Source organism: Panulirus ornatus, chromosome 69 (genome assembly GCF_036320965.1).
Source record: "Panulirus ornatus isolate Po-2019 chromosome 69, ASM3632096v1, whole genome shotgun sequence".
NCBI lineage: Eukaryota > Metazoa > Arthropoda > Malacostraca > Decapoda > Palinuridae > Panulirus > Panulirus ornatus.
The window spans coordinates 15300754-15313166 of record NC_092292.1 but is presented as its reverse complement, the minus strand read 5'-3'; the positions used below and the strand labels follow the sequence as shown (position 1 = coordinate 15313166).

Here is a 12413-nt window from a genome sequence, read left to right as displayed (position 1 = left end):
ATAAATATATCAAGAGTAGGGGCGCAAGCAAGCAAGCCTAGCCACGCGTACCATATTAAGTTGTTCTTAAGGAATAATGTCTCGGGCTGCTGCATGTGACGGTCGCCCTCGGGCGATCGCAGTGCTGGCTCTCCATTATTGATGCGTTTGTAAGTACAGAGTACGCGGGCTGGGGAGGCATGTGCTAGGAGGACTGGCTTAACCTTGACAACAACGGTTGATTGCGCAACATTTTTTCAGTTCGCGCAACATTCCGCCACACACTAACAGATACGTACCCTGGCAACACAGCATTCATATTAATATTACACTGCATCCCGCCACCCCCCCCCCCCCCGCGCCCCCTGTTGCTCAAAGCTATTCTTGCCTCATATCCAAAGATCTTTTACCCAATGCCCAAACCCCCTTTCTCATCCTTGCCTCACATGGTCTACTGACCTAACCCATCACTCCACGACTCGCTTTTGCTCGTCTGTTCAACTATAATAGCATACGCAAGTCTTGTGTCATGAGGGATTCGATGAAAGACAGTAATGTCGATTTGAATGGTTCATTGTAAAAATATACGAGGTTGCCCCAGAAAAAAAGGATAAATAATTTTAAGAACAAAGTTAAATTAGCACATGACGCGAAGCATATCACCAAACGTCTTTTTCTACAACTATATATAAACCACTTCATTCACAGTCCTCAAACTATTTTTCCGTTTTTACTATTCTTAATTTCACTGAACATGCATTTTAAGTTTAAACATTAAATATTCACTCCAGCTATTTATGGAAATTTTTAAAATCGTTTTTTCGTTATGGAGTGTATTATCAGACCTGTTTAACAGGTTTAAGAGGCAAATCTTGTCACCTCTGAGAATGTGTATACGCACAAGGAAACTGAACACCTAGCCTTCATTAAGCAAATTGTTCTGCAATTTTTCAGTCGTACGCAACCGGCAATGTAAGCGAGTTTCTTAACAAACCTTTTTCAAAGCAAGGTTCAGGAAGGGTTGTTGCGAGTCTATGTGGGAATACCTAAGTTGAATACAAGATAGGAGTATGATTTTCGCAATCATCCGCTGTAAGACCAGACGGCAGCGATGGTGTTAGTAGATACGGTGGTTGAGGTCCTGAAAAGATGTCTATCTTATTTTGGCTACCCTTAAGAGCTGACGCGCCTCCTAAACCATCCATGAGAGGAGGAAGGGGGAACAAATTGCAGGAGAGATGGCAACGAATGATAACTTCTATCGACTTTATTACTAACATTTTCTTATCACTGATCAAGAACTGTATCGATGTTTTCTAATTGCATCTGCTCTCTTCCGGGTCAGGGGACTTTGCCCTAATATGCCTGCCTTCCTGGTAAGCCTGGCTGTGGTAGTCCTGATGGTAGTTAAATATTTGTTATTCATTGGCTACAGGTTCTGATGCTGATTGTAAATGGGTTAGTTAAGTGATAAATGGTCGTAATGCGTATGACATGATGATGGTGGTGATAATGGTTGTTATAGTGACATAACGGAGTTTCAACAGTATATAGGGGACGTGAACCCGACATATCAAACTAAAGCGACTGGGGTTGAGACAGTGCGACATGTTGGGCTGAGTCATCTTAGCAGCGGCCGTGAAAACAGCGATTAGATATGGTGGGGAGATACAGACCAACGGATACGGCGGAGGGGAGTCTGGACGTGATTAACGTACTGATAAAGCTTGCGTATTTGTGGCCTTGAACCAGTTCATAATTATTAGCGGTTAAGTAAACTAGGGTGCGTTTCCCCCTAAATGAAGATGAATCCTGATCTTTGTAGCCAAGCACTTTGCTTTTGAAACAGGTACATTTGCATTAGGACATGAGGTGTGATTTTTTTTTTTCTTTTCCTTAACGGGTTTCATGAGCCAAAAGCAACTAAAAAACTGAGCCATCATACCCATAAGCTGTAGAGCTGTGCCCACTAAGTTATTCATACTGACGAAAATTTCCTGAGTTTGGGTCAACACATCATCTCAAACTTATCTAAGGACAGCCTGATATACATTTAGGAGGAAGGATCAATGCAATGTTTACAGGACCAGCCAGCCATCCACACAAGGAAAGAAGTACCGGGCGAATAAATTCCTTGCCTATTGAAATAAAACGTCTGCATCCGGCTTATAGCACCGTATTGGCACGCTCGTCTCTCAACTATAAAGAAGTTTCGAGTTTCGCTGCTTACACACATGCAATGGAGAAGAGTTCTTCACTTCACTGCGAGCCTTGAGTAACACTGCAGGGTTTCATGCAACGCTGCAGGACAGGACAAAGGCAGGCGGAGGGAGGAAGTCTATTCCCATTCTATATGTAAACCCTATTGCTATAGTAACTCTGCCTATTTCAACAATTTCAATTACTCGTAAAATTATACTGTAACACCTCGATCTGTCACTGATAACGTACTAAACTAGTCGAGCCATCATGTCTGTGAGGTTCAACGTAACAAGTCCCGTCACATACAGTACCAAGGATTGTAATACGCCACAAGACCTTCCAGCCTACCTACCCTACTGGGCCTCTTAGTGCGTCACACACGCCCTCGTAATGCTACGGGAACACGCGGACCGACCACCACACCGCCTCCTGCGACGCACCAGCTTTCGAAACGAAGCGGCGGACTATCACATGAATATCCTAGCAACATACCAAACCAACTGACATTACCCATGTTTCGCACCCTACTAATTTCCAGCCATAACATTCACATCTATGTTTCTTGCAGAGTTTATATATATATATATATATATATATATATATATATATATATATATATATATACACAAACGCCTATCCACAACATAACGTAGAACAAACGCGCAGCGCTTACTCACACACACGAAAAACGAGTCGTGTGAGATACGTGTTGACATGAGATATATATGTATGGGACATAGAGATTATGTGTCACCGGAAGGAAAAACCATCAGCCCACGTGTATGTGAGGCAGAGAGACGAGACAACTAACTACCTGGGCCATGCTAGACACTCAACAGCCACTGCCACTGAAGTGTTGGCTCATGCGTAGCCGTGACTAACCCTCCCGATACCTTGACTGGTAGAGCAAGTAATATAACTCCCTAAAAGAGGGACAGCGTTGGGGGTGGGGAACATGATGGAAGCTTTGTCCCAAACCCGAGTTGTTAAGGTAGATTTCGAAAACCATCTTAGAGAGAGAGAGAGAGAGAGAGAGAGAGAGAGAGAGAGAGAGAGAGAGAGAGAGAGAGAGAGAGAGAGAGAGATTGGTATTCAAGTGATACAAAAATTACATAAGACTCACTGTGCTATCCTTGAGAGTCTGAGACTGACAGCAAGTTTTTGCACGAGCCTGTCTTAACTTCCAGCCTAGTTCGCTTCTTCCCCATACTGACCTTCCTATGCTTCACGGCCTAAGCACACGTTCATGTGTCGTATACTGCTGTTCCTTAAATCAAAATCCCCACTGGCTTTATATTCTTACAAGACACTCGTCATGCCTTCATTTGACTTGTAGGTAATAAAAACCAAATGCAATAAAAGCAAAATCCAAAACGTCAACTAGACTGGTGTTGGAGTATTACATAAGTAGACAGACCACAAGTTCCAAACGAGGAGGTCAGGCCTTCACACTACAGAACAGATGTAGTCCACTAACAGCAGCAGAAGAAAAGGATAGCAAAGCAAAGAGTACCTTCCTACCGAGTGCCTCCGACGCTATTTTGCCGAAAGGCATGGCTATGATAGAGCAGGAAAATCTACGAATAAATAAGTATGAATTACTTGGCGTCAAGTGTTATGTGCAAGATGGAATGAGATTATGTTTTTGGACTGAATGCCACCAACTCAAATGAGGGTGAGGTGAGAGCAAAGACACCGACCTGGGCCAGGGAGAGGATCTAGACAACCACTGAAGACCTAACTCACTACGCCGCAGACAATTAGAAGCGAGAAGGGGGGGGGGGTTTACTTTCCAGAATATTGGATGGCTAAAACATCTGAGAACAGTTTAATAAAAGACTTCAAGATTGTGGGAGTGTATACATTCACTTTCCTTACTGGGTCTCAATGCATAATGAACAAGCATTCCTGATTGTGGGGATGGTTCCTGAGGGTCAGGTCTCCATCCACTCAGCTGCAGTCGGAAAGTTTCAAACTCTCATTTCTCTTAAAATGGTGCCTATTACGTTGTAATAATCCAGATGATAATCCAGATGCATTTTCTTTCTTCAATGAAACTCACTATACCTCAACGAAGTGGCAACACCATTGGCTCAGCCTAACCGCCACAGCCAAAAAATTCTTACCACTCGCTCCCGAGTTGTTGTTTTTTCCGAGTTGTTTTACATTTCAACCTCGCACGAAAGTGTGCGCCACCGTCCTATGAATTCTTAAAATAGCCAAAAACAATATGACGTACCAGTAGTACGACTAAAAGAAAAAAAAGCAGTAGCTACAAAAGAAATGAATACAATGCGCTTTCTACCACTGTTTGGCCTGCATATTGGTTGTGGTAGAAAGTACACCTGTCACATTTGTTTGTGTATACGAAACGGCAGAGATTTCTCGTCTTACAAATCTCTAGTAAACTACCACTATTTCGTACGCAGCACGACTGCTCTATTATTAGAATATCTCACCTACTAACACCAGTCCCCCACCATGTGCCCTTCATCCATACTACCACAGAGACGCTTTGCTTTTGTATAATTCAACAGACCATCCTCTCCCTGTTAGTGAATGGAGCGCAACCTTAAGAGCTACAGGATCCTCTGGGGAAAAAAGGGGATCCTGGGGCAAAACAGGACCCTTAGAGAATGGGGGTTCCATGAGGTAATAAATCAAATAAACTAATTCCAAAAAAATAATCGATCCTTTCAATAAAGAGAAAATAAGACAGGAGGAGGAGGAGGAGCTGCTGCCGCGGTGTATGAGGTGTGGGGTTGGCCAGCCCAGGCCGACGCTACCACACGCACCGACACGTGACCTTCCTCCCCTCAACTTGGCTAGCGGTATTTTTAGCACTTTCTCCATACCACACTCAGTCCCATATTGTGAGTACAAGAAAAATTACATAACATATCACATTGTTTCCTCATTTTATTTCAAGTATTATACAACCTCCCGTAAGGCCAGTGAATCAACTCGTAGTTTTAAGGGGATGACTTCATGTGAATTTTACCATCGAACATATACATACTGCTTTCAATTTGCAATATGACGTAGACAGTCATTCACAATGTGCCAGAGAAAGGTCCAAACGTATCCTGAAGACAAGAAAGGGAAGCTAGAGAGAGACGCTTACCTAACTGGGGCAAGTACAACGGCGATAGGCTAACCCCATTACCCACATGTTCCCGTCGCCTTGGAATGTCCCGCTCTAACACACCATCACTGACATTAGTACTGCGGTTCCCACCGCCTTTTCATCTTTTTGGTGTAGTCTGCCACTACCATCATCTCCAGACCCATGATCAACCCCATCATTTCAATCATTGGTGCAATTCATCTCAAGGCATCAATCGCATAGGAAGTGCAACAAAATAGAATCCAAACGAAAACATAAACATGGTTCATTAATGGGACTACACTTCATCTTACTCAGAAAGTGATGCTATATGGAGTTGTAAACTGCCATTCAACAACATATCTTTCCTGAAACAGGTAGAACACACGGTCTCAGACGAACCTCCTCTCGAGAAAAGTTCGCGAGTCAAAGATCTCTTTCAAGGCTCTGTTGCAAAGTAATTGTCCCCTAAGGACACAGTGTTAGCAGAGGCTCAATCCTGGTGACTGTCATCTGTTCCTCTCTGAACACTGACCCCAGGTGGAGGACTATTTGATCCCGGCGATAATTGGTTGTTGACATAACCTCAGCTGACGTTTTTATTGTATACACAATTCGCGTTAACTGGTTAATGGCGTTTGAACACACCTCGTCAAGAATGGCATTACATGCTGTTTCTTTTAACTGGTTGACGTCATATTTGTTTCCTGTGATAACTGTTTGACATTCAATATTGGTTCGATTCGATGACATGAACGCTGCAAGTGTTCTTACATAATTCATTCAAGATAAGTCACTTCACATCTAATAAAAGACGATCACGGTAGCCTGTGGCATTTACGTAAACTAAGAGAAAGCTGTATATCCGATTTACTATCATATCTAACACACTACTCAACTTTTCCTTAAGCGTTTTCTGAAAGCTTTTTTTTCTTAACTTTGTAAAATAGTTCATCAAGTCTATTATACTCTGAAACCACTTTCACTGGGGGTGACCGGATGAGGAACTAGAAAATGTTATTTCTGCTGACTGATGCATTATATCTTCCAAGCCATATAATTATTACTGACAATTTTCAGGCTTCCTTGTCCTGTACAGCCAAATACGTAGAGAAAACGGGGCTCAAATGGTATTAGCAGGCTGTCTTATCTGTCCCCCATATTACACCTCGCTTAATTAAACTGATTACGTATCATTATGCAAGTTAGATGATGGATATGCAAATGAAGAGCCATATTTCGTAATAACCCTTGACACCAAGTTACATGACATTTGATATATCAACCCAAAAGCTGAGCGGGGAACGAATTGTACATTTGATTTCGGATTACGGAAGTCAGAATCAGTTTACCGACAAAAGAACACGAATATGCAAACCAAATTCTGTTTCTTATTTCAATCCCAAATTTTCAGGGTCTCGTAGTGTCTTTACTCACTAAAAACTGTTCCCTGACAGGATAATAAAATACATGGGTAGACAGCAGCCTGGGTTACGAAGGTGAGACGCTGACAGCCACTGTAGTGCTGGCTCAATTGTGGGCTCTCTCACTACAGTCCAGACACCAAGATGACACCACAAACTGCTCGATGCCTACATCTCTCTCTCTCTCTCTCTCTCTCTCTCTCTCTCTCTCTCTCTCTCTCTCTCTCTCTCTCTCTCTCTCTCTCTCTCCAGCCCGGGTATAGCAACTTGCACATAACGAGCAAAAGAATATCACAAACTAAGGCCATCCATAACTATATATATATATATATATATATATATATATATATATATATATATATATAATGTATATAATAGGGAAAGGCGTGATGATATAGACAAAAATATTCCGTTTGGTATGATGTCGGCTTCAAAGCGGTGCGTACAAAATGACAGAAATTCCAGATCAACTGCATTCACACAGTGCAAACATCGTTCAGTGTTCAAATGCATAATTCATCCCTCTAAAACTTACAGAAGTGAATGTCATCATTGTTTTGATCATCTAACTAAAGTCATTCTCCCGGTAGAACGCAGCAACAGACGATATTACCGTTGATATATATGGCTATAACTTTCTGATGTTTGGGTGACGTTGATTTTCTAGAAGTCAAATAAGTGTACAGTAATGAGGGGCTACGAATAGCAGGGAGAATGTGGTTTTAAAGAAAAATTAAGTAAAAAAAAGTAGTTAATATTGAAACCTATGAAAACCTCATCTAACCTTCCCAAACAATAGGATACACCAATGTTAACGATGTCTTCTGCTAGGGGTCCATGAATATGACTGCCCATTCCATTTCAATCCAAAGGATTAGTACTAAGATTGCGAGTTCTTCTATCAATATGAACTTTCAGTGCTCTAAATATATTTCTTAGACTTCCTTACAAAATATCATGCCACATAGTCAGACATTAACTACAAAAACGAAATAATGTGATTTTGGATTTTCATTTATATAAACGTTTAGTGTTGGGTTGGGTTACGCTGGATTTAATCATATCAGTGTACGGAAAAATATCCCAATCGAGCTATTCATCCTCGTTACTGACAGGTGCTGCGTAAAACGCAAGGGATAAATTCCACCGCCTAAGTTAAGAAGGCGTATGAGGCAAGCTGGACGACCTTGCGTTTCCTTCCTCATAGCACTTCAGCGTATGTTAGAGTCCTTGCTTCAGGTCCACGACTGAATGTTCTTTTCGCATCCTATTTACGTGATCTGCTTTTCTACCTTTTTTTTTTTTTCTAACACTACGCTTTCCTGAGAGTGGTTTTAATCGATGAATAATGCCCCTTACTTCTTACACTAAGTTTTATTGAGTGGATCTACTTCATAATTGAATGTAATCAGAACCCTTTAAACCATTCAACTAATATCGAAAGCCTACATATATCAAGCCTAGCTAACACTCGTCATCTACATTTCTCGCGCCTAAGCTTTAGTTTACGATTTCCATTTGAATAGCATTCACGTCATTTCTAGTTGTATCAATTTTCACTGGATAATCAAATCAATTAAGTTTCTCTTATACCGACAAGCCCTAATCTAGTAGACTGGTTTTTAAGCGGCTCAAGCGCATGCTATATCGATCTCGGAGACTTTGAAATCAGCAAGCCTATTGATTTTCACTTTTTAAAAGTACTGTCAATGACCATCAGTGATTTCATACAGCCCGATGTTCACCAATGTATACAGGTACTAATAAGTAAGTCTACAAAAACTGTCAAGGTCAGGAATGTTAATCGGAAATGGATGTTTAATCTTTCCACAGGAACGTTGATTAAGATCTTTGAGGACGATGGTACGACCCTTGAGCACGACAGTGTACGACCCTTGGTTATAGTAACCTAGGCTCAATACAATAAGATCCAGGATTTCCAACCAGACGCACAAGTGAGTTACTTTGCATCAAATTCGAATCAGTAACCTTTTCCATCAAGGAAAATTATTAATCAAACAGTAGCCCATGCACAATCCACTTGCCTTGTCTTTTAACAACTTCCTATCATTTTACTCAATATAATTATCCAAACCCACAATCTACACCGTAGAATTTACCCAGATTGTAAAAAAAAGAAAACTACCCATCCCTTACACTGTTCATTAAGGCTCTCACGCAAATCCGTACAGAGAATATATAAAAACATCTGCGCATCGTTATGTAACTCTACATACACACGCAGGACTACACACAATAACAGTTTTATTGGGTGGGGAAAAGTTATTCCCTTGGGGACATATTGATGGCGCTGGAAAATTGCGTTAAACCCTTTGCCTTGCTGCCACCACATTTATAGACTTTCCTTTTTAGGTGTAACTCGTACACAAAATATCGAAAAATAATCTAGATTCAAACACAAAAAGTGTTTTTTTTTTTTGAGTGAATGACATACATCGTCTTTTATGCCCACAACAGTAAAATCCGCAGAACCTCTTATTCATACAATCTCTCTCTCTCTCTCTCTCTCTCTCTCTCTCTCTCTCTCTCTCTCTCTCTCTCTCTTACACACACACACACTATATATATATGTATATATATATATATATATATATATATATATATATATATATATATATATATACAAACCCGGGGAAAAGGGAGAAAGCACACTACCCATATATCTCCTGCATGTCGAAGGTAACTACAGGAGTTGGGATTGGGGGCAGAAAATTCTGCCTTCCTATATTATTGCTTTCCAAAAGAAGGGACAGAGGAAGGGGTTACGCAATGAGTATACAGCCTTAATCGTCCTTCTTGGCGCAAACTAGCTATGGGGGGATATTATATCATATATATATATATATATATATATATATATATATATATATATATATATATATGTATATATATATATATATGTACGCTGGATGCTTTCCAGTGCTGAAAGAACAGCAGATGATGGTTAAACAGTAGAAGGTACAATGCCCGAAGCCACACAAGCTTAGGTAAGAGTATTAACCAGAGTGTCTGCACGAGAGTCGGGTCAAAATTCCATTATTACACAATGTTTTGTTTGCTGGTGTGTATGAGTGCGTGTATGTGTGAGCGCCTGGATCTCTTTTACTTACGGAAGCATGAAGCAATTCAAAACGATAATGATATTATCTTTGCAAATGGTAAAAACAAAAATTGCTTCAATTCTATAATATTTGTCTATATCACCTTCAGCTTACGAATAGAAGAAAGAAGTCGTGGTTAAAACATATTCACTACAAACTAGAAATTCTCACCCAAGCAAAGAACCTCTTCCATAGTGACGTAGTCTGGGATATCAGTGAAAGTGGGTAAGCTGGTCAGCAAATAAATTACACAACTGATGGGGTAAAAAACTGTTGTTTCTCGTCTTGATCTTACGCAATTATGCGTCATGCGGTTTTACCAAATAATGAAAAGACCTTAGCATGTGGCACACCAGGTTTTTTTTTTTAACGTTTTTACTCATTTGAAGACATCCATATATGTCCATGTGATAAAACTATACCACATATTATAAAAGTACTTCACATCGCCTCCAGCATCTGTCATTACAAAGGATGTATTCTCTAACATTTGAACCGCTCTGGGCAAAGCGGGTGAAACTAAAGGGGGTTTGAACGCCTTCCACCAACATCCCAGTTTGAATTACTTATGTATGTAATTACTGCTACATTAATACGCCAGTCTAGTAAATCTGGATGTGAACAACAAATAGCGTTTGCCACAAAGTGACATCTTAACAAAAAGTGGGAAACCAATGTCGACCGATAATAGCCTATGGTGTCTGGAATCTCTCTCTCTCTCTCTCTCTCTCTCTCTCTCTCTCTCTCTCTCTCTCTCTCTCTCTCTCTCTCTGTAGCTACAGGTTCGGTCCTCGTTCCTAGTCTCTCTGAGCATGAGGGGTACGATCCCTGGGCATGAAGGCCTGGTCTTCACCAGACCCTTGGCGAGTCTTCGCCATCATACCCAATGGTCGTAGAAGTTGAGCTCGTGAGGTTAAAACATAATCCGAACAGCTGCTTAAAACAGGAGCAAGAGATCGTACAAAAAAAAAAAAAAAAACGCTCACTGGTGATCAGCACATCTGCAACTAACAATTCGAAACAGCATACAAAATGTGTGTGTGTGTGTGTGTGTGTGTGTCAAAGGACTCCGCCAACCCGAGGTGAAACCTTGAGTGCGAAAGTCACCAATGGCCAGCCTGTATACGTTGAGAGTACAGTCTCATAAGAAAAAAAAATCACAATAGAAAGTTATCAACATTTCCCTGCTACTGATGTAGCCATTTAAGAAAGGTCCAGAGTACCACCACCAAGGATAATAGAAAATCATACTGGGTTAATAATTAATCATCTACCTATATGACTGCCACTTTTGCGCTTTATGCCGTAGCGAGAATATACGACTGAACCATCAAGGTAAAATCAAGGCTAGGATCCTATACGAGGGAAGACAAGATACCTTTGTGTTCTTTCCTCTTTGTTCCCAATAATAAATACATATTGTCTAGCTTTACTAATACAGTCAAGTTGAACATTCCAGGGATTCGGTATGGATGGCATTGTCCCCAAAATGAAAAAAAAAAAAGAAGAAAGAATAAGAATAGTTCCCCATCATGACAAGCGAACTCGGGACACCTGTAGCTTTCAAGTCTTCCCTACCGTAATAAATGACTTACAGTTGCACATGCATGCTGTTCAAATTGGCATCGGTGCTATATAAAAAAAAACTATTGGTATCAAATCGTATAAAGATTAACCCCCAGCCCAACCCCACCCACGGGTTTTTCTACACTACGTTAGGTTAGGTCAGGTTCGCGCTCGATATACGAGCCGTAAAAACATTTAATCTACCTTAACCTAAATACACATTAGGGAAAGGGGGCGCCAATCTCTACACGATATTCATGTTCTTTGATGTCTTGTATTCATAAAAATCACTTGAGGGGGGGGAAATGGGGATAACATTAAATACTTTCTTAAACCATAATGCTGTCACTGAAGCCAACTTTGCAAATCACTGAGCCTAGTCGCAATCACTAAAGCCTAATATGCAATGCTTCAAAATTAATTGGCAAAATTGGATAACATCATTTGCAAAACTTAACACTGCAAGTTTTACAACTTAATAAACATATCTACAACCGGCATCGCAGCCAACCCTACGATATCGTGCTATAAATATTCACGTAGTTTCCCGTATTGCATTAACTTAGGTAAAGCAAAGAGGTCATTCCCACTACATAGGAGGCGTCCACCTACAGCACTCACTAGTACTAGACTTTATCTGTCTAGACATTACTGTCCACACACACACACACACACACACACACACTAAATCCCCACCCAATCACTATTTGCCCGCTGTGCAAATCATAGTTAGGAAACTGATAAGCGGCCAAGGGTGTGTGCACTTACCTTTCCACTTTGAGAGACGGTACAAGGGGTCCTCCGTCATCGTAGTTATCCATTTTCTCTTATTGGATTCACCACCACTTCTGTGCGCATTTTGTGTCACAATACTCACACGAACTTCCAGACTTAGATCTGGCTCCAACACATTTCTAATTCACCGGATATTCACCACTGGTTTCGACGGAACTATGGCGATACGAACCGACTGGCTGGGGTGTCGCGGGGCTCTGGCCGGAGAGCAGAGAGCAC

The 12413-nt window shown here is 41.0% G+C and overlaps 1 protein-coding gene across 2 annotated transcripts in view; it reads right to left on the bottom strand.

The window, feature by feature from the left end:
* LOC139747565 (uncharacterized) overlaps positions 1-12413 on the bottom strand; it is a 122430-nt gene extending 110017 nt beyond the window's left edge. The window contains exon 1 of one of the 2 annotated variants that reach the window (XM_071659994.1): positions 12168-12413. In XM_071659994.1, the coding sequence (XP_071516095.1) occupies positions 12168-12220 (53 nt within the window). In that variant the 5' untranslated portion in view covers positions 12221-12413. The remainder of the gene's footprint in view (positions 1-12167) is intronic. The other variant, XM_071659995.1, reaches the window with a different exon arrangement.